The sequence below is a fragment of the Chiloscyllium plagiosum genome, unplaced genomic scaffold, assembly GCF_037043375.1.
Source record: "Chiloscyllium plagiosum isolate Xiang-an unplaced genomic scaffold, Cpla_swu_hap1 HiC_scaffold_3, whole genome shotgun sequence".
Lineage (NCBI taxonomy): Eukaryota > Metazoa > Chordata > Chondrichthyes > Orectolobiformes > Hemiscylliidae > Chiloscyllium > Chiloscyllium plagiosum.
Genome location: NW_028270141.1, coordinates 159,116,652 through 159,140,291, shown reverse-complemented (window position 1 = coordinate 159,140,291; position 23,640 = coordinate 159,116,652). Strand labels below are relative to the sequence as shown.

The following is a 23,640-nucleotide window of genomic DNA, read 5'->3' as shown; positions in this document are numbered from 1 at the left end:
GTACACACTGCTGTTACTGAGCGTCGGTGGGGGGGAGGGGATGGTACACACTGCTGTTGCTGAGTGTCGGTGGGGGGGAGGGAGGGGACGGTACACACTGCTGTTACTGAGCGTCGGTGGGGGGGAGGGAGGGGATGGTACACACTGCTGTTACTGAGCGTCGGTGGGGGGGAGGGAGGGGACGGTACACACTGCTGTTACTGAGTGTTGGTGGGGGGGAGGGAGGGGACGGTACACACTGCTGTTACTGAGCGTCAGTGGGGGGAGGGAGGGGATGGTACACACTGCTGTTACTGAGTGTCGGTGGGGGGGGAGGGAGGGTCGGTACACACTGCTGTTACTGAGCGTCGGTGGGGGGGAGGGAGGGGATGGTACACACTGCTGTTACTGAGCGTCGGTGGGGGGGAGGGAGGGGATGGTACACACTGCTGTTACTGAGCGTCGGTGGGGGGGAGGGAGGGGATGGTGCACACTGCTGTTACTGAGCGTCGGTGGGGGGGGAGGGAGGGTCGGTACACACTGCTGTTACTGAGCGTCGGTGGGGGGAGGGAGGGGATGGTACACACTGCTGTTACTGAGTGTCGGTGGGGGGGGAGGGAGGGTCGGTACACACTGCTGTTACTGAGCGTCGGTGGGGGGGAGGGAGGGGATGGTACACACTGCTGTTACTGAGCGTCGGTGGGGGGGAGGGAGGGGATGGTACACACTGCTGTTACTGAGCGTCGGTGGGGGGGAGGGAGGGGATGGTGCACACTGCTGTTACTGAGAGTCGGTGGGGGAGGGAGGGGATGGTACACATTGCTGTTACTGAGCGTCGGTGGGGGAGGGAGGGGATGGTACACACTGCTGTTACTGAGCGTCGGTGGGGGGGAGGGAGGGGATGGTGCACACTGCTGTTACTGAGCTTCGGTGGGGGAGGGAGGGGATGGTACACATTGCTGTTACTGAGCGTCGGTGGGGGAGGGAGGGGATGGTACACTCTGCTGTTACTGAGCGTCGGTGGGGGGGAGGGAGGGGATGGTGCACACTGCTGTTACTGAGCGTCGGTGGGGGAGGGAGGGGATGGTACACACTGCTGTTACTGAGCGTCAGTGGGGGAGGGACGGGATGGTACACACTGCTGTTACTGAGCGTCGGTGGGGGAGGGATAGATGGTACACACTGCTGTTACTGAGCGTCGGTGGGCGGAGGGAGGGGATGGTACACACTGCTGTTACTGAGCGTCGGTGGGGGGGTGGGGATGGTACACACTGCTGTTACTGAGTGTCGGTGGGGGCGCGGGAGGGGACGGTACACACTGCTGTTACTGAGCGTCGGTGGGGGAGGGAGGGGATGGTACACACTGCTGTTACTGAGCGTCGGTGGGGGGGGAGGGAGGGTATGGTACACACTGCTGTTACTGAGTGTCGGTGGGGGGGGAGGGAGGGGATGGTACACACTGCTGTTACTGAGCGTCGGTGGGGGGGGAGGGAGGGGACGGTACACACTGCTGTTACTGAGCGTCGGTGGGGGGGGTGAGGGGATGGTGCACACTGCTGTTACTGAGTGTCGGTGGGGGGGGAGGGAGGGGACGGTACACACTGCTGTTACTGAGCGCGGTGGGGGGGAGGGAGGGGATGGTACACACTGCTGTTACTGAGTGTCGGTGGGTGGAGGGAGGGGATGGTACACACTGCTGTTACTGAGTGTCGGTGGGGGGGGAGGGAGGGGCTGGTACACACTGCTGTTACTGAGCGCGGTGGGGAGGAGGGAGGGGATGGTACACACTGCTGTTACTGAGCGTCGGTCGGGGGGAGGGAGGGGATGGTACACACTGCTGTTACTGAGCGTCGGTGGGGGGGAGGGAGGGGATGGTACACACTGCTGTTACTGAGCGTCGGTGGGGGGGAGGGAGGGGATGGTACACACTGCTGTTACTGAGAGTCGGTGGGGGGGGTGGGAGGGGATGGTACACACTGCTGTTACTGAGGGTCGGTGGGGGAGGGAGGGGATGGTACACACTGCTGTTACTGAGCGTCGGTGGGGGGGAGGGAGGGGATGGTACACACTGCTGTTACTGAGCGTCGGTGGGGGAGGGAGGGGATGGTACCCACTGCTGTTACTGAGCGTCGGTGGGGGCGGGAGGGGATGGTACACATTGCTGTTACTGAGCGTCGGTGGGGGAGGGAGGGGATGCTACACACTGCTGTTACTAAGCGTCGGTGGGGGAGGGAGGGGATGGTACACACTGCTGTTACTGAGTGTCGGTGGGGGGGGGAGGGAGGGGATGGTACACACTGCTGTTACTGGGCGTCGGTGGGTGGGGAGGGGATGGTACACACTGCTGTTACTGAGCGTCGGTGAGGGGGGGGAGGGGATGGTACACACTGCTGTTACTGAGGGTCGGTGGTGGGGGGAGGGAGGGGATGGTACACACTGCTGTTACTGAGCGTCGGTGGGGGGGGGAGGGAGGGGATGGTACACACTGCTGTTACTGAGTGTCGGTGGGGGGGAGGGAGGGGACGGTACACACTGCTGTTACTGAGCGTCGGTGGGGGGAGGGAGGGGATAGTACACACTGCTGTTACTGAGCGTCGGTGGGCGGAGGGAGGGGATAGTACACACTGCTGTTACTGAGCGTCGGTGGGGGGGTGGGGATGGTACACACTGCTGTTACTGAGTGTCGGTGGGGGGAGGGAGGGGATGGTACACACTGCTGTTACTGAGCGTCGGTGAGGGGGAGGGAGGGGATGGTACACACTGCTGTTACTGAGCGTCGGTGGCGGGGGGAGGGGATGGTACACACTGCTGTTACTGAGCGTCGGTGGGGGGGGGAGGGGATGGTACACACTGCTGTTACTGAGCGTCGGTGGCGGGGGGAGGGGATGGTACACACTGCTGTTACTGAGTGTCGGTGGGGGGGAGGGAGGGGATGGTACACACTGCTGTTACTGAGCATCGGTGGGGGGGGGGGAGGGGATGGTACACACTGCTGTTACTGAGCATCGGTGGGCGGAGGGAGGGGATGGTACACACTGCTGTTACTGAGTGTCGGTGGGGGGGAGGGAGGGGATGGTACACACTGCTGTTACTGAGCGTCGGTGGGGGGAGGGAGGGGATGGTACACACTGCTGTTACTGAGTGTCGGTGGGGGGGGAGGTAGGGGATGGTACACACTGCTGTTACTGAGCGTCGGTGGGGGGGAGGGGATGGTACACACTGCTGTTACTGAGCATCGGTGGGCGGAGGGAGGGGATGGTACACACTGCTGTTACTGAGCGTCGGTCGGGGAGGGAGGGGATGGTACACACTGCTGTTACTGAGCGTCGGTTGGGGAGGGAGGGGATGGTACACACTGCTGTTACTGAGCATCGGTGGGAGGAGGGAGGGGATGGTACTCACTGCTGTTACTGAGTGTCGGTGGGGGGAGGGAGGGGATGGTACTCACTGCTGTTACTGAGTGTCGGTGGGGGAGGGAGGGGATGGTACACACTGCTGTTACTGAGCGTCGGTGGGGGGGAGGGGATGGTACACACTGCTGTTACTGAGCGTCGGTGGGGGGAGGGAGGGGATGGTACACACTGCTGTTACTGAGTGTCGGTGGGGGGGGAGGTAGGGGATGGTACACACTGCTGTTACTGAGCATCGGTGGGGGGGGAGGGAGGGGATGGTACACACTGCTGTTACTGAGTGTCGGTGGGGGGGGAGGGAGGGGATGGTACACACTGCTGTTACTGAGCGTCGGTGGGGGGGGAGGTAGGGGATGGTACACACTGCTGTTACTGAGCGTCGGTGGGGGGGGGAGGGGATGGTACACACTGCTGTTACTGAGCATCGGTGGGGGGAGGGAGGGGATGGTACACACTGCTGTTACTGAGCGTCGGTGGGGGAGGGAGGGGATGGTACACACTGCTGTTACTGAGTGTCGGTGGGCGGAGGGAGGGGATGGTACATACTGCTGTTACTGAGCGTCGGTCGGGGGGAGGGAGGGGATGGTACATACTGCTGTTACTGAGCGTCGGTGGGGGGAGGGAGGGGATGGTACACACTGCTGTTACTGAGCGTCGGTGGGCGGAGGGAGGGGATGGTACATACTGCTGTTACTGAGCGTCGGTGGGGGGGAGGGAGGGTCGGTACACACTGCTGTTACTGAGCGTCGGTGGGGGGGAGGGAGGGGATGGTACACACTGCTGTTACTGAGCGTCGGTGGGGGGGAGGGAGAGGATGGTAATCACTGCTGTTATTGAGCGTCGGTGGGGAGGGAGGGGATGTTTGTGGATGTGGTGCCAATCAAGCTTCTTGAGTGTTGTTGGAGCTGCCCCCATCCGGGGCAAGTGGGGAGTATTCCCTCCCACTCCTGACTTGTACCTTGTAGATGGTGGACAGGCTTCGGGGAGTCAGGAGGTGGGTTACTCACCGCAGTATTCCCAGCCTCTGACCTGCTCTTGCAGCCGCTGTGTTTATGGGGTGAGTCCAGTTGAGTTTCTGGTCAATAGTAACCCCCAGGATGTTGATATTGGGGGATTCAGTGAAGGGACCACCACTGAGTGTCAATGGGCAATGGCTGGATTTTCTCCTATTGGCGATGGTCACTGCCTGGTGCTTGTGTGGTGCGAATACTCCTTACCACTTGACAGCCCAGGCCTGGATATTGTCCAGATCCTGTTGTATTTGAACATGGACTGCTTCAGTGTCTGAGGAGTTGTGGATGGTGCTGAACATTGTTTAAGCATCGGTGAACATCCCCAGTTTGGACCTTATGATGGAGGGAAGGTCATTGATGAAGCAGCTGAAGATGGTTGGGCCTGGGACACTCCCCTGAGGGACTCCTGCAGAGATGTCCTGGAGCTGAGATGACTGACCCTCCAACAACCATCACCATCCTCCTCTGTGCCAGGTATGACTAACCAGCGGAGAGATTGCCCCCTGATACCCATTGATTCCAGTTTTGCCCGGGCTCCTTGATGCCACACTCAGTCGAATGCAGCCTTGATGTCAAGAGCGACTGACTGTGTGGAGTTTGCACGTTCTCCCCGTGTCTGCGTGGGTTTCCTCCGGGTGCTCCGGTTTCCTCCCACAGTCCAAAGATGTGCAGGGTCAGGTGAATTGGCCATGCTAAATTGCCCGTAGTGTTAGGTAAGGGGTAAATGTAGGGGTATGGGTGGGTTTCGCTTCGGCGGGTCGGTGTGGACTTGTTGGGCCGAAGGGCCTGTTTCCACACTGTAATCTAATCTAATCTAATCTAATCTAATCTAATCTAAAGCTGTCCCTCTCCCCTCCCCTCTGGAATCCAGCTCTTTTGTCCATGTTTGACCCAAGGCTGTAATGAGGTCAGGAGCTGAGTGACCTTGGGGGAACCCAAACTGGGTGTCACTGTTACTGACCCCTTCCATCACTTTACTGAGAATCGAGGGGAGACTGATGGGACGGTAATTGGCTGGGTTGGATCTGTCCTGCTTTTTATGTACAGGACATACCTGGGCAATGTTCCACATTGTCGGGTAGATGCTAGTGTTGTAAGTGTACTGGACCAGCTTGGCTCAGGGACCGGCAGGTTCTGGAGCACACGTCTTCAGTCCTGTTGCTGGAATGTTGTCAGGGCCCATAGCCTTTACAGTATCCAGTGTCTCCAACCGTTGCTTGACATCACGTGGAGTGAATCGAATTGGCTGGAGCCTGGTATCGGTGACGGTGGGGACCACTGGAGGAGGTTGAGATGGACCATCCACTCGGCACTTCTACGCTAACAGCCTTATCTTTTGCGCGGATGTGCTGGGCTCTTCTATCATTGAGGAGGGGGATATCTCCGGACCCTCCTCCAATGAGCTGTTTAATTGTCCACCGTCATTCCCGACTGGATGTGGCAGGACTGCAGAGCTACGATCTGTTCTGTTGGTTGTGGGATCCCTTAGCTCTGTCCATCACCTGCTGCTTACGCTGTTTGGTACACATGTCATCCTGTTTGGTAGCCTTACCAGGTTGGCACCTCATTTTCAGGTCTGCCTGGCGCTGCTCCCAGCATGCCCTCCTGCACTCTCCACTGACCCAGGCATTGATCCCCTGGTTGGATGGTAATGGTTGAGTGGGGCACATGGCTGGGCCATGAGGTTACAGATTGTGCTGGAGTACAGTTCTGCTGCTGTTGGTGGCCCACAGTGCCTCATGGATGCCCAGTCCTGAGTTGTTCGATCTGTTTGAAGTTAGTACAGTGATGGTGCCACACAACCCGATGGAAGGTATTCTCAATGTGATGGTGGGACTTTGTCAGAATAGATGGCAATGACCCTAACCTCGACAGCGCTCTGTGAATTCCACAGAGTCACTCCCTTCTGAAAGAAGAAATTCCTACTCATCTCAGTCTAAACCATTCAGCTCTGCAGTCCTGCCACATCCAGTCGGGAATGATGGTGGACAATTAAACAATTCACTGGAAGAGAAGACTCCACAAATATCACCATCCCCAACCATAATTCTGAGCTGGAGGAGCCGGTGTTGGACTGGGTTGGACGAAGTTTAAATCCCACAACACCAGCTTATAGTCCAGCAGGTTTATTTGGAAACACTAGCTTTCAGAGCGCCACTCCTCCATCAGGTAGTTGCCTGATTAAGGAGCAGCGCTCTGAAAGCTAGTGTTTCCAATAACCCTGTTGGATGATAACCTGGTGTTGTGGGATTTTTAACATAATTTGGAGAGTATGTCCTCTGGTCCTAGACTCTTCCCACAAAGAGGGAAAGCCCCTCTCCATGCACTCTCTCAAGTCCCCGAACAATCATTTAAGTTTCAATGTTTATGTTTTTAAGCCCACCTCTATATTCCAACGGGTACAGGCCCAATTGACTTCACTGTTCCTTATGAGACTGTCTCTCCACACCCAGGATCAGCTGAATGGACCTGCTGTGGACTGCCTCCCTCACCAGTCTATCTTCCCTCAGATACTGTTGGCAGTGTATCCCAGCTGGGCTCTGACTGGTACCTTCGACAGTTTGAACAGAAACCGCCACAACGTTATACTTTACTCTGTTTGAAATCAAGGTCAGCGTCCCTTTGGCTTTCCAGTGAACCTGGATGTGAGGTTTTTAAGAATCTTGTACAAAGGCTCCCAAATCCCTCTATTGTGTAGTTTTCTACAATGTCTTTCCCATGTGAATACTGGTGGCTCAGCTGTTAGCACTGTTGCCTCCCAGCACCACAGCCTTGGGGGTCAATTCCAGCCTCAGGCAAGTGTCTGTGTCGAGTGGGGACAGTCTCCTAGTTTCTACTGGGTACTCTGGTTTCCTCCCACAGTCCACGGATAGGCAGGTTAACTGTGGTAGTTATGGAGATAGGGGTGCGTCTGGGTGGGATGCTTTTCGGAGGGTCAGTGATGGGCTGAATGGCCCCTTTCCGCACTTTAGAGATCCTACAATATTCAGCTCTCGTATTCTTCCTTCCAAAGTGCATAACCTCGTATTTCATCAGTGAAGTATTTTGCCCGCTCACTTAACCTGTCTGTATCCCCATGCAGAACCTTTCAGTCACCCTCACCACTCGCCTTCCCACCCATTTCTCAGCAATAGGAGATTCACTCTCCAGGTCCTTGTATTTACTGTAAACAATTGCCGGCCCAGCACTGATCCCTGTGGCACTCCACTAGCTGCAGGCTGCCATCCTGAAAGTGCCACCCACCTCCTCACCCCAACTCTGTCAACTATTAGCTAGCCAATCCTCTGCCCATGCCAACGTAATGCCCCCCAACACCATGGGCTTTTCTCTAATTAAGTAGCCTGAATGTGTGACACCTCATCTCATGAACTTGATTGAGTTTTTTTGAAGAAGTAACAAAGAGGATTGATGAGGGCAGAGCGGTAGATGTGATCGATATAGAGTCAAGATTAGAGTGGTGCTGGAAAAGCACAGCAGGTCAGGCAGCATCCGAGGAGCAGGAAAATCGACGTTTCGGGCAAAAGCCCTTCATCAGGACTTCAGTAAGGCATTCAACAAGGTTCCCCATGGGAGACTGTTTAGCAAGGTTAGATCTGATGGAATACAGGGAGAACTAGCCATTTGGATACAGAACTGGCTCAAAGGTAGAAGACAGAGGGTGGGGGTGGAGGGTTGTTTTTCAGACTGGAGGCCTGTGACCAGTGGAGTGCCACAAGGATCGGTGCTGGGTCCTCTACATTTCATCATTTATATAAATGATTTGGATGCGAGCATAAGAGGTACAGTTAGTAGGTTTGCAGATGACACCAAAATTGGAGGTGTAGTGGACAGCGAAAAGGGTTACCTCAGATTACAACAGGATCTGGACCAGATGGGCCAATGGGCTGAGAAGTGGCAGATGGAGTTTAATTTAGATAAATGCGAGGTGCTGCATTTTGGGAAAGCAAACCTTAGCAGGACTTATACACTTAATGGTAAGGTCCTAGGGAGTTTTGCTGAACAAAGAGACCTTGGAGTGCAGGTTCATAGCTCCTTGAAAGTGGAGTCACAGGTAGATAGGATAGTGAAGAAGGCGTTTGGTATGCTTTCCTTTATTGGTCAGAATACTGAGTACAGGAGTTGGGAGGTCATGTTGCGGCTGTACAGGACATTGGTTAGGCCACTGTTGAAATATTGCATGCAATTCTGGTCTCCTTCCTATTGGAAAGATGTTGTGAAATTTGAAAGGGTTCAGAAAAGATTTACAAGGATGTTGGAGGATTTGAGCTATAGGGAGATGCTGAACAGGCTGGGGCTGTTTTCCCTGGAGCGTCGGAGGCTGAGGGGTGACCTTATAGAGGTTTATAAAATCATGAGGGACATGGATAGGGTAAATGGACAAAGTCTTTTCCCTGGGATGGGGGAGTCCAGAACTAGAGGGCAGAGGTTTAGGGTGAGAGGGGAAAGATATAAAAGAGACTTCAGTGGCAAGTTTTTCACGCAGAGGGTGGTACGTGTATGGAATAAGCTGCCAGAGGATGTGGTGGAGGCTGGTACAATTGCAACATTTAAGAGTCATTTGGATGTGTATATGAATAGGAAGGGTTTGGAGGGATATGGACCGGGTGCTGGCAGGTGGGACTAGATTGGGTTGGGATATCTGGGTCAGCATGGACGGGTTGGACTGAAGGGTCTGTTTCCATGCTGTACATCTCTATGACTCTATGATTCTAAATGCTTTCTGAAAATCCTAGTATATCACAAACATTGCTTCCACTTTCTCTATCCTGCTTGTTACCTCCTCAAAGAATCTGAGTGAATGTGTCAGACTGGGTTTCCCCTGCATTCCATCAGGCAGACTCTGCATGGTCTGCGGGTGTTGGGAAGGTGTTTCCGTTGGTAGGAGAGACGAAGACCTGAGGGCACAGCCGTAAAGGGAAGACCTTTTAGAATGGAGATAAGGAGAAACTTTACCCAGAGAGTGGGGAATCTGTGGAATTCACTGCCACAGAAGGAGATGGAGAGGTTCTTGAGTATGCAGGGGATCAAAGGTTGCGGGAGAAAGTGGGAGAATGGGGTTGAGAAGTTTATCAGCCCTGATTGAATCGCGGAGCTGGCCCGATGGGCTGAATGGCCTAAATTCTGCTCCTTTGTCTAATGGTCTTATGGACTTATATTTCTAAATGCTCTGCTGTTATATTCTTGCTAATAGTTTACTAAGAACAGATATTAAGATAACCAACTTGTTTTTGTCCCCTTCCCTTTGGAAATAAAGTGTTACATTGACAAATTGAGTCATTTTCAGAGTCTAAGGATTCCTGAAAGATCAATGACCAGAGTCTCCACAATCTCTACTTGTCAAACCTCCAGATGTACACACTATTTCTGCAGTGATAGGTTTTGTATTTATCTCCTGTCCTGTCACTCCTTCAATGTTTAGGAATTGTGGAATGTAATTGTATCTATTACTATGAAGACTGATGCAAAGTTAATTCAATTCTTCTGATAAATTCTGTTCATCAAATCCCTCCAGTGAGGAAGCAGGCCATTCAGTCCATCGAGCTCACACTGACCCTCCTAAGAGCATCCCATCCAGAGCCACACCCATCCCTGTAACCCTGCATTTCCCATGGCTAATCCACCTAGCCTCCATATCCCTGAGCACTATGGGTAATTCGGCATGGCCAATCCACCCTGTCTGCACATCTTTGGACTGAGGGAGGAAACCGGAGCACCCGGAGGAAACCCACACAGACACGGGGAGAATGTGCATACTCCACACAGCCAGTCATCCGAGGGAGGGATCGAACCCAGGTCCCTGGCGCTGTGTTAACCACTGAGTCACTGTGCTGCCCACTATTAGTTCACCAGGCTCACTCACTAAGGGGCTGAAAGCCTGTTTGGCTTCAGACCTCCTTTTGATCTATTTTAAAAAGCTCTGGCTTTTTTGATATTACTTGTAAGCATTCCCTCAAATTTATCATCTCCCTCGTAATGCTCATTTGGCTATATATTGTTGGTTTTCAAAAGTCGACCAGTCCTCTGGCTCATAAAGGATGGTATTCTCTCCCAGGGATGGTATACTGTCTCAGGGATGGTATTCTCTCTCAGGGATGGTATTCTCTCTCAGGGATGGTATTCTCTCAGGATTGGTATACTGTCTCAGGGATGGTATTCTCTCTCAGGGATGGTATTCTCTCAGGGATGGTATTCTCTCTCAGGGATGGTATTCTCTCTCAGGAATCATATTCTCTCTCAGGAATGGTATTCTCTCAGGGATGGTATTCTCTCTCAGGGATGGTATTCTCTCTCAGGGATGGTATTCTCTCTCAGGAATCATATTCTCTCTCAGGAATGGTATTCTCTCAGGGATGGTATTCTCTCAGGATTGGTATACTGTCTCAGGGATGGTATTCTCTCTCAGGGATGGTATTCTCTCAGGGATGGTATTCTCTCTCAGGGATGGTATTCTCTCAGGGATGGTATTCTCTCTCAGGGATGGTATTCTCTCTCAGGAATCATATTCTCTCTCAGGGATGGTATTCTCTCAGGGATGGTATTCTCTCTCAGGGATGGTATTCTCTCTCAGGAATCATATTCTCTCTCAGGGATGGTATTCTCTCAGGGATGGTATTCTCTCAGGATTGGTATACTGTCTCAGGGATGGTATTCTCTCTCAGGGATGGTATTCTCTCAGGGATGGTATTCTCTCTCAGGGATGGTATTCTCTCTCAGGGATGGTATTCTCTCTCAGGAATCATATTCTCTCTCAGGAATGGTATTCTCTCAGGGATGGTATTCTCTCTCAGGGATGGTATTCTCTCTCAGGGATGGTATTCTCTCTCAGGAATCATATTCTCTCTCAGGAATGGTATTCTCTCAGGGATGGTATTCTCTCTCAGGGATGGTATTCTCTCTCAGGAATCATATTCACACTCAGGGATGGTATTCTCTCTCAGGGATGGTATTCTCTCTCAGGGATGGTATTCTCTCAGGGATGGTATTCTCTCTCAGGGATGGTATTCTCTCTCAGGGATGGTATTCTCTCTCAGGGATGGTATTCTCTCAGGGACGGTATTCTCTTTCATGGATGGTGCACTGTCTCAGGGATGGTATTCTCTCTCAGGGATGGTATACTGTCTCAGGGATGGTATTCTCTCTCAGGACTGGTATACTGTCTCAGAGATGGTATTCTCTCTCAGGATTGGTATACTGTCTCAGGGATGGTATTCTCTCTCAGGGATGGTATTCTCTCTCAGGGATGGTACACTCTCAGGGATGGTATATTCTCAGCGATGATACACTCTTAGGGATGGTACACTCTCAGGGATGGTATTCTCTCTCAGGGATGGTACACTCTCAGGGATGGTATTCTCTCTCAGGGATGGTACACTCTCAAAGATGGTATTCTCTCTCAGGAATGGTATTCTCTCAGGGATGGTATTCTCTCTCAGGGATCATATTCACACTCAGGGATGATATTCTCTCTCAGGGATGGTATTCTCTCTCAGGGATGGTATTCTCTCAGGGATGGTATTCTCTCTCAGGGATGGTACACTCTCAAAGATGGTATATTCTCAGCTATGATACACTCTCAGGGATGATACACTCTCAGGGATGGTATATTCTCAGGGATGGTATTCTCTCTCAGGGATGGTATTCTCTCAGGGATGGTATTCTCTCTCAGGGATGGTATTCTCTCAGGGATGGTATTCTCTCAGGGATGGTATTCTCTCTCAGGGATGGTACACTCTCAAAGATGGTATATTCTCAGCTATGATACACTCTCAGGGATGATCCACTCTCAGGGATGGTATATTCTCAGGGATGGTATTCTCTCTCAGGGATGGTATTCTCTCAGGGATGGTATTCTCTCTCAGGGATGGTATTCTCTCAGGGATGGTATTCTCTCTCAGGGATGGTACACTCTCAAAGATGGTATATTCTCAGCTATGATACACTCTCAGGGATGATCCACTCTCAGGGATGGTATATTCTCAGGGATGGTATTCTCTCTCAGGGATGGTATTCTCTCTCAGGGATGGTACTCTCTGTCAGGGATGGTACACTCTCAGGGATGGTATTCTCTCAGGGATGGTATTCTCTCTCAGGGATGGTATTCTCTCAGGGATGGTACACTCTCAGGGATGGTATTCCCTCAGGGATGGTATTCTCTCAGGGATGGTATTCTCTCTCAGGGATGGTATTCTCTCTCAGGAATGGTATCCTTTCTCAGGGTAAAGCTCACTAAAGTCTACGCAAGACTGTCCAAGGATCCTGACTCTGGTAGTGAGCGGGTACTGCTGGAGAGACTCACGATTCGACAATAGCCTGTAAGGTTGGCATGAAGTAGGCAGCGAGGTGACAGTTCTGCAGAAAGACCCAGCGTCCTCCCTGAACCAGTGCCTTGTGGATCAGCTCTTCAGCGATCGGCCCCTGCCCCCGGCCGAGGGAGATCATGTCCAGGTGGTCAGTGCTGCCGCGGTATTCCTTGGCAAAGCGCAACAACTGAGTGACAGGGTCAGTACCTGCAGAAACAAACACCATCTCACATCACACCATCCCCCTCCCTGTATCAGTACCATCCCCCTCCCCGCCCTGTATCAGCACCACCCCCCCTCCCCTCCCTGTATCAGCACCATCCCCCCTCCCCTCCCTGTATCAGCACCATCCCCCTCTCCCTGTATCAGCACCATCATCCCCTCCCCGTATCAGCACCACCCCCTCACCTCCCTGTATCAGCACCATCCCCCTCCCTGTATCAGCACCACCCCCCCTCCCCTCCCTGTATCAGCACCATCCCCCCTCACCTCCCTGTATCAGCACCATCCCCCTCCCTGTATCAGCACCATCCCCCTCCCTGTATTAGCACCATCCCCCCTCCCCTCCCTGTATCAGCACCACACCCCCTCCCTGTATCAGCACCATCCCCCCTCCCCTCCCTGTATCAGTACCATCCCCCTCCCCGCCCTGTATCAGCACCATCCCCCTCCCCTCCCTGTATCAGCACCATCCCCCTCCCTGTATCAGCACCATCCCCCTCCCCTCCCTGTATCAGCACCATCCCCCTCCCTGTATCAGCACCATCCCCCCTCCCTGTATCAGCACCACCCCCCCTCCTCTCCCTGTATTAGCACCATCCCCCCTCCCCTCCCTGTATCAGTACCATCCCCCTCCCCGCCCTGTATCAGCACCACCCCCCCTCCCCTCCCTGTATCAGCACCACCCCCCTCTCCCTGTATAAGCACCATCCCCCCACCCTGTATCAGCACCATCCCCCCTCCCTGTCTCAGCACCATCATCCCCTCCCCGTATCAGCACCACCCCCTCACCTCCCTGTATCAGCACCATCCCCCTCCCCTCCCTGTATCAGCACCATCCCCCTCCCTGTATCAGCACCACCCCCCTCCCCTCCCTGTATCAGCACCATCCCCCTCCCCTCCCTGTATCAGCACCATCCCCCTCCCTGTATCAGCACCATCCCCCCTCCCTGTATCAGCACCATTCCCCTCTCCCTGTATCAGCACCATCCCACCTCCCCTCCCTGTATTGGCACCATCCCCCCCCTCCCTGTATCAGCACCATCCCGCACCCCTCCCCTCCCTGTATCAGCACCATCACCCCCTCCTGTATCAGCACCATCCCCCCTCCCCTGTTATCAGCTCACGCCATCCCCCCCTCCCCTGTATCAGCACCATCCCCCCCATATCAGCACCATCCTCCCGTATCAGCACCATCCCCCCTCCCCCTGTATCAGCACCACCCCCTCGCCTCCCTGTATCAGCACCATCCCCCACTCCCTGTATCAGCACCAACCCCCGCTCCCTGTATCAGCACCATTCCCCTCCCCTCCATGTATCAGCACCATCCCCCCCTCCCCCTGTTTCAGCATCTTCGCCCCCCATATCAGCACCATCCTCCCGTATCAGCACCATTCCCCCTCCCCCTGTATCAGCAACATCCCCTCCCCTCCCTGTATCAGCACCATCCCCCCTCCCTGTATCAGCACCATCCCCCCCTCCCTGTATCAGCACCATCCCCCTCTCCCTGTATCAGCACCTACCCCCCTCCCTGTATCAGCACCATCCCCCTCCCCACCCTGTGTCAGCACCATCCCCCTCCCCTCCCTGTATCAGCACCATCCCCCTCCCCTCCATGTATCAGCACCACCACCCCTCCCCTCCGTGCATCAGCACCATCCACCCCCCTTCCATCCCTGTATCAGCACCACCCCCCTCCCTGTATAAGCGCCATCCCCCCCTCCTTGAATCAGCACCATCCCCCCTCCCTTTTTCAGCACCATCATCCCCTCCCTGTATCAGCACCATCCCCCTCCCCTCTCTGTATCAGCACCCTCCCCCTCCCTGAATCAGCACCATCCCCCTCTCCCTGTATCAGCACCATCCCCCGCTCCCTGTATCAGCATCATTCCCCTCCCCTCCCTGTATCAGCACCATCATCCACTCCCTGTACCAGCACCACCCCCTCGCCTCCCTGTATCAGCAGCATCCCCCTCCCCTCCCTGTATCAGCACCACCCCTCACCTCCCTGTATCAGCACCATCCCCCTCCCCTCCCTGTATCAGCACCATCCCCCTCCCCTCCCTGAATCAGCACCATCCCCCCTCCCTGTATCAGCACCATCCCCCCTCCCTGTATCAGTACCAACCCCCGCTCCCTGTATCAGCACCATTCCCCTCGCCACCCTGTATCAGCACCAACCCCCTCCCCTCCCTATATCAGCACCATCCCCCGCTCCCTGTATCAGCACCATCCCCCCTCCCCTCCCTGAATCAGCACCATATCCCTCCCCTCCCTGTATCAGCACCATTCCCCTCGCCTCCCTGTATCAGCACCAACCCCCTCCCCTCCCTATATCAGCACCATCCCCCTCCCTGTATCAGCACCATCCCCCGCTCCCTGTATCAGCACCATTCCCCCTCCCCTCCCTGAATCAGCACCATATCCCTCCCCTCCCTGTATCAGCACCATCCACACCCCACCCCTCCCTGTATCTGCACCACCCACCCTCCCTGTATAAGCACCATCCCCCCCTCCCTGTATCAGCACCATCCCCCCTCCCTGTATCAGCACCATCATCCCCTCCCTGTATCAGCACCACCCCCTCGCCTCCCTGTATCAGCACCATCCCCCTCCCCTCCCTGTATCAGCACCATCCACACCCCTCCCCTCCCTGTATCAGCACCATCCACCCTCCCTGTATGAGCACCATCCCCCCCTCCCTGTGTCAGCACCATCTCCCCATCCCTGTATCAGCACCATCCCCCCATCCCTGTATCAGCACCATCCCCCCTCCCTGTATCAGCACCATCATCCCCTCCCTGTATCAGCATCACCCCCTCGCCTCCCTGTATCAGCACCAGCCCCCGCTCCCTGTATCAGCACCATCCCCCTCCCCTCCCTGTATCAGCACCATCCACACCCCTCCCCTCCCTGTATCAGCACCATCCACCCTCCCTGTATGAGCACCATCCCCCCCTCCCTGTGTCAGCACCATTCCCCCATCCCTGTATCAGCACCATCCCCCTCCCTGTATCAGCACCATCATCCCCTCCCTGTATCAGCACCATCATCCCCTCTCTGTATCAGCACCACCCCCTCGCCTCCCTGTATCAGCACCTTCCCCCTCCCCACCCCGTATCAGCACCATCCCCCTCCCTGTATCAGCACCATACCCCCTCCCTGTATCAGCACCATCCCCCCTCCCTGTATCAGCACCATTCCCCCTCCCTGTATCAGCACCATCCCCCCTTCCTGTATCAGCACCATCCCCCCTCCCCCCCCTGTATCGGAACCATCCCCCCCCTCCCTGTATCAGCACCATCTCCACTCCCCTCCCCTCCCTGTATCAGCACCATCCCCCCTCCCTGTATCAGCACCATCCCCCCTTCCTGTATCAGCACCATCCCCCCTCCCCTCCCTGTATCGGAACCATCACCCCCCTCCCTGTATCAGCACCATCCCCACTCCCCTCCCCTCCCTGTATCAGCACCATCACCCCCTCCCTGTCTCAGCACCATCACCCCGTACCTGTATCAGCACCATCCCCCTCCCTGTCTCAGCACCATCCCCCTCTCTGTATCAGCACCATCCCCCCTCCCCCTGTATCAGCTCACACCATCCCCTTCTCCCCCTGTATCAGCACCATCCCCCCCGTATCAGCACCATCCCCTACCCTCCCTGTATCAGCACCATCCCCCCCGCCGTATCAGCACCATCATCCCCTCCCTGTATCAGCACCACCCCCTCGCCTCCCTGTATCAGCTCCATCCCCCTCCCCTTCCTGTATCAGCACCATCCCCCTCCCTATATCAGCACCATCCCCCCTCCCTGTATCAGCACCATCCCCCCTCCCTGTATCAGCACCATCTCCCCCTCCCTGTATCAGCACCATCATCCCCTCTCCCTGTATCAGCACCAACCCCCTCCCATCCCTGTATCAGCACCATCCCCCTCCCTGTATCAGCACCATCCCCCCTCCCTGTATCCGCACCATCTCCCCCTCCCTGTATCAGCACCATCCCCTGCTCCCTGTATCAGCACCATCCCCATCTCCCTGTATCAGCACCATCCCCCTCCCCTCCCTGTATTAGCACCATCCACCCCTCTCCCCTCCCTGTATCAGCACCATCCACCCTCCCTGTATAAGCACCATCCCCCCCTCCCTGTATCAGCACCATCCCACTCCCTGTATCAGCACCATCCCCCCTCCCTATATCAGCACCATCATCCCCTCCCTGTATCAGCACCATTCCCCTCTCCCTGTATCAGCACCATCCCCCTCCCCTCACTGTATCAGGACCATCCCCCTCCCTGTATCAGCACCATCCCCCTCTCCCTGTATCAGCACCATCCACCTCTCCCTGTATCAGCACCATCCCCCTCCCTGTATCATCACCATCCCCCGCTCCCTTTATCTGTACCATCCCCCTCTCCCTGTATCAGCACCATCCCCCTCCCTGTATCAGCACCATCCCCCGCTCCCTGTATCAGCACCAACCCCCTCCCCTCCCTGTATCAGCACCATCCCCCGTCCCCTCCCTGTATCAGCACCATCCCCTCCCCTCCGTGTCTCCGCACCATCCCCCTCCCCTCCATGTATCAGCACCACCACCCCTCCCCTCCGTGTATCAGCACCATCCACCCCCCTCCCCTCCCTGTATCAGCACCGTCCCCCCTCCCTGTATAAGCACCATATTCCCCTCCCTGTATCAGCACCATCCCCGCTCCCTGTATCAGCACCATCTCCCCCTCCCTGTATCAACACCATCATCCCCTCCCTGTATCAGCACAACCCCCTCGCTTCCCTGTATCAGCAGCATACCCCTCCCCGCCCTGTATCAGCACCATCCCCCTCCCTGTATCAGCACCATCCCCCCCTTCCTGTATCAGCATCATCCCCCTGTCCCTGTATCAGCACCAACCCCTGCTCCCTGTAACAGCACCATCCCCCCTCCCCTCCATGTATCAGCACCAACCCCCTCCCCTCCGTGTATCAGCACCATCCACCCCCCTTCCCTCCCTGTATCAGCATCATCCACCCTCCCTGTATCAGCACCATCCCCCCTCCCTTTTTCAGCACCATCATCCCCTCCCTGTATCAGCACCATCCCCCTCCCCTCTCTGTATCAGCACCCTCCCCCTCCCTGAATCAGCACCATCCCCCTCTCCCTGTATCAGCACCATCCCCCGCTCCCTGTATCAGCATCATTCCCCTCCCCTCCCTGTATCAGCACCATCATCCACTCCCTGTACCAGCACCACCCCCTCGCCTCCCTGTATCAGCACCATCCCTCTCCCCTCCCTGTATCAGCACCACCCCTCACCTCCCTGTATCAGCACCATCCCCCTCCCCTCCCTGTATCAGCACCATCCCCCTCCCCTCCCTGTATCAGCACCACCCCCCCTCCCTGTATCAGCACCATCCCCCCTCCCTGTATCAGCACCAACCCCTGCTCCCTGTATCAGCACCATTCCCCTCGCCACCCTGTATCAGCACCAACCCCCTCCCCTCCCTATATCAGCACCATCCCCCGCTCCCTGTATCAGCACCATCCCCCCTCCCCTCCCTGAATCAGCACCATATCCCTCCCCTCCCTGTATCAGCACCATTCCCCTCGCCTCCCTGTATCAGCACCAACCCCCTCCCCTCCCTATATCAGCACCATCCCCCTCCCTGTATCAGCACCATCCCCCGCTCCCTGTATCAGCACCATTCCCCCTCCCCTCCCTGAATCAGCACCATATCCCTCCCCTCCCTGTATCAGCACCATCCACACCCCACCCCTCCCTGTATCAGCACCACCCACCCTCCCTGTATAAGCACCATCCCCCCCTCCCTGTATCAGCACCATCCCCCCTCCCTGTATCAGCACCATCATCCCCTCCCTGTATCAGCACCACCCCCTCACCTCCCTGTATCAGCACCATCCCCCTCCCCTCCCTGTATCAGCACCATCCACACCCCTCCCCTCCCTGTATCAGCACCATCCACCCTCCCTGTATGAGCACCATCCCCCCCTCCCTGTGTCAGCACCATCCCCCCATCCCTGTATCAGCACCATCCCCCCATCCCTGTATCAGCACCATCCCCCCTCCCTGTATCAGCACCATCATCCCCTCCCTGTATCAGCACCACCCCCTCGCCTCCCTGTAACAGCACCAGCCCCCGCTCCCTGTATCAGCACCATCCCCCTCCCCTCCCTGTATCAGCACCATCCACCCTCCCTGTATCAGCACCATCCCCCCCACCCCGTGTGTCAGCACCATTCCCCCATCCCTGTATCAGCACCATCCCCCCTCCCTGTATCAGCACCATCATCCCCTCCCTGTATCAGCACCACCCCCTCGCCTCCCTGTATCAGCACCAGCCCCCGCTCCCTGTATCAGCACCATCCCCCCTCCCCTCTCTGTATCGGCACCATCCCCCTCTACCTGTATCAGCACCATCACCCCCTCCCTGTATCAGCACCATCCCCCTCCCCTGTTATCAGCTCACACCATCCCCCCCCTCCCCCTGTATCAGCACCATCCCCCCTATATCAGCACCATCCTCCCGTATCAGCACCATCCCCCCTCCCCCTGTATCAGCAACATCCCCTCCCCTCCCTGTATCAGCACCATCCCCCCCACCCTGTATCAGCACCATCATCCCCTCCCGGTATCCACACCACCCCCTCGCCTCCCTGTATCAGCACCATCCCCCTCCCCTCCCTGTATCAGCACCATTCCCCTCTCCCTGTATCAGCACCAACCCCCCTCCCTGTATCAGCACCATCCCACTCTCCCTGTATCAGCACCAATCCCCCCTCCCTGTATCAGCACCATCCCACTCCCCACCCTGTGTCAGCACCATCCCCCTCCCCTCCATGTATCAGCACCACCACCCCTCCCCTCCGTGCATCAGCACCATCCACCCTCCTTCCATCCCTGTATCAGCACCATCCCCCCTCCCTGTATAAGCACCATCCCCCTCCCCTCTTTGTATCAGCACCATCCCCCGCCCCCTGTATCAGCACAATTCCCCTCCCCTCCCTGTATCAGGACCATCCCCCTCCCTGTATCAGCACCATCCCCCTCCCCTCTTTGTATCAGCACCATCCCCCGCCCCCTGTATCAGCAACATTCCCCTCCCCTCCCTGTATCAGCACCATCCCCCACCCTGTATCAGCACCATCCCCCCATCCCTGTATCAGCACTATCCCCCCTCCCTGTATCAGCACCATCATCCCCTCCCTGTATCAGCACCACCCCCTCGCCTCCCTGTATCAGCACCTTCCCCCTCCCCACCCCGTATCAGCACCATCCCCCTCCCTGTATCAGCACCATACCCCCTCCCTGTATCAGCACCATCCCCCCTCCCTGTATCAACACCACCCCCTCCCTGTATCAGCACCATCCCCCCCTTCTTGTATCAGCACCATCCCCCCTCCCCTCCCTGTATCGGCACCATCCCCCCCTCCCTGTATCAGCACCATCCCCACTCCCCTCCCCTCCCTGTATCTGCACCATCCCCCCTCCCTGTATCAGCACCATTCCCCCTCCCTGTATCAGCACCATCCCCCCTTCCTGTATCAGCACCATCCCCCCTCCCCTCCCTGTATCGGAACCATCCCCCCCCCCTCCCTGTATCAGCACCATCCCCACTCCCCTCCCCTACCTGTATCAGCACCATCCCCCCTCCCTGTATCAGCACCATTCCCCCTCCCTGTATCAGCACCATCCCCCCTTCCTGTATCAGCACCATCCCCCCTCCCCTCCCTGTATCGGAACCATCCCCCCCCTCCCTGTATCAGCACCATCCCCACTCCCCTCCCCTCCCTGTATCAGCACCATCACCCCCTCCCTGTCTCAGCACCATCACCCCGTACCTGTATCAGCACCATCCCCCTCCCTGTCTCAGCACCACCCCCCTCTCTGTATCAGCACCATCCCCCCCTCCCCCTGTATCAGCACCATCCCCCCCGTATCAGCACCATCACCTCCCCTCCCTGTATCAGCATCATCCCCCTCCCCTCCATGTATCAGCACCACACCCTCCCCTCCCTGTACCAGCACCATCCACTCCCCTCCCCTTCCTGTGTCAGCACCATCCCCCTCTCCCTGTATCAGCACCATCCCCCCTCTCCCTGTCTCAGCTAAAACCATCCACCCCTCCCTGTATCAGCACCATCCCCTCTCCCTGTATCAGCAGCACCCCCCTCCCCTCCCTGTATCAGCATCATCCCCCCTCTCCTCCCTGTATCAGCACCATTCCCCCTCCCCTCTCTGTATCAGCACTATCCCCCCTCCCTGTATCAGCACCATCCCCCTCCCTGTATCCGCACCATTCCCTCCTCCCTGTATCACCACAATCCCCCCCTCCCCTCCCTGTATCAGCACCATTCCCCCGTATCAGCACCATCCCCCTCCCCTCCCTGTATCAGCACCATCCCCCCTCCATGTATCAGCACCATCCCCCTCCCTGTCTCAGCGCCATTCCCCTGCTCCCTGTATCAGCACCATCCCCCTCTCCCTGTATCAGCACCATTCCCCCCCCGTATCAGCACCATCCCCCCTCCCTGTATCAGCACCATCCCCCCTCCCTGTATCAGCACCATCCCCCTCTCCCTGTATCAGCACCATTCCCCTTTTCCTGTATCAGCACCATCCCCCTCTCCCTGTATCAGCACCATCCCCACCTTCCTGTATCAGCACTACCCCCCCTTCCTGTATCAGCACCACCCCCCCTCGCTGTATCAGCACCATCCCCCCCCGTATCAGCTCACACCATCCCCTCTCCCTATGTATCAGCACCACCACCCCCGTATGAGTACCATCCCCCCTCCCCCTGTATCAGCATCATTCCCCCTCCCCTCCCTGTATCAGCACCATCCCTCCCTCCCTGTATCAGCACCATCCCCCTCCCCTCCCTGTATCAGCACCATCCCCCTCCCTGTATCAGCACCATCCCCCCTCCCTATATCAGCACCACCCCCCCTCTCCCTGTATCAGCACCAAACCCCCTCCCTGTATCAGCACCAACCCCCTCCCCTCCCTGTATCAGCACCATCCCCCTCCCTGTATGAGTACCATCACCCTCCCCTCCCTGTATCAGCACCATCCCCCTCACCTCCCTGTATCAGCACCATCGCCCCCTCCCTGTATCAGCATCATCCTCCCTCCCTGTATCAGCACCATCCCCCCTCCGTTTCAGCACCATCCCCCTCTCCCTGTATCAGCACCAACCACCGCTCCCTGTATCAGCACCACTCCCCTCCCCTCCACTCCCTGTATCAGCACCATCCACCCTCCCCCCTGTATCAGCACCATCACCCTCCCCTTCCTGTCTCAGCACCATACCCCTCTCCCTGTGTCAGCTCACACCATCCCCCACTCCCTGTGTCAGCTCACACCATCCCCCACTCCCTGTTTCAGCACCATTCCCTCTCCCTGTATCAGTACCATTCCCGTCTCCCTCTCAGAGGGGCAGTACTGAGGGAGTGCCGTACTGTCAGAGGGTCAATGCTGAGAGAGTGCCACACTGTCAGAGGGTTAGTACTGAGGGAGTGCCGCACTGTCAAAGGGTCAGTACTGAGGGAATGCTGCACTGTCAGAGGGTCAGTACTGAGGGAGTGCCGCACTGTCAGAGGGTCAGTACTTAGGGAGTGCCGCACTGTCAGAGGGTCAGTGCTGGGGGAGTGCTGCACTGTCAGAGGGTCAGTGCTGGGGGAGTGCTGCACTGTCAGAGGGTCAGTACTGAGGGAGTGCCGCACTGTCAGGGGGTCAGTACTGAGGGAGTGCTGCACTGTCAGAGGGTCAGTACTGAGGGAGTGCTGCACTGTCAGAGGGTCAGTACTGAGGGAGTGCCGCACTGTCAGAGGGTCAGTACTGAGGGAGTGCCGCACTGTCGGAGGGTCAGTACTGAGGGAGTGCCGCACTGTCGGAGGGTCAGTACTGAGGGAGTGCCGCACTGTCGGAGGGTCAGTACTGAGGGAGTGCCGCACTGTCAGAGGGTCAGTACTGAGGGAGTGCCGCACTGTCAGAGGGTCAGTACTGAGGGAGTGCCGCACTGTCAGAGGGTCAGTACTGAGGGAGTGCCGCACTGTCAGAGGGTCAGTGCTGAGGGAGTGCCGCACTGTCAGAGGGTCAGTACTGAGGGAGTGCCGCACTGTCAGAGGGTCAGTGCTGAGGGAGTGCCGCACTGTCAGAGGGTCAGTGCTGAGGGAGTGCCGCACTGTCAGAGGGTCAGTGCTGAGGGAGTGCCTCACTGTCAGAGGGTCAGTGCTGAGGGAGTGCCGCACTGTCAGAGGGTCAGTGCTGAGGGAATGCTGCACTGTCAGAGGGTCAGTGCTGAGGGAGTGCTGCACTGTCAGAGGGTCAGTACTGAGGGAATGCTACACTGTCGGAGGGTCAGGTGTGAAAGTTTTGCATTTCTCCTCCTCTTGTTAATCCTTCCGCGTTGTCTCGCTGTCATAGCCACACCCATTCAATCACATTTGTTATCGACGTGATAGTTTTGAGATGAATCTGGTTTCCCTCACCCGGCGACAGGAGAAATATCAGTGGCGTTGAGGCATCTGTCTCATCGAATGCGTCCCGGAGATGGACGGAGGGGCTAGGTAGAAAGTCTGGACCCAATTTCTCTGCAATAAATTCTCTCACTGTGGCGATCAAACACTCAGGTCTGAGGATCTTTATCTGGAAACGACAGGAGATTGCGATGGTCAGACTCATAGAGATGTACAGCATGGGAAATAG

The 23,640-nt window shown here is 56.6% G+C and overlaps 1 protein-coding gene across 1 annotated transcript in view; it reads right to left on the bottom strand.

The window, feature by feature from the left end:
* Nucleotides 1–23,640, bottom strand: part of LOC122540190 (dynein axonemal heavy chain 6-like) — a 1,075,999-nt gene that overhangs the window by 83,799 nt on the left and 968,560 nt on the right. Inside the window, exons 67-68 of the mRNA XM_087984706.1 lie at nt 23,424–23,580; nt 12,699–12,909 (exon numbers count right to left, since the gene is read on the bottom strand). Of these exons, the coding sequence (XP_087840832.1) occupies nt 12,699–12,909; nt 23,424–23,580 (368 nt within the window). The remainder of the gene's footprint in view (nt 1–12,698; nt 12,910–23,423; nt 23,581–23,640) is intronic.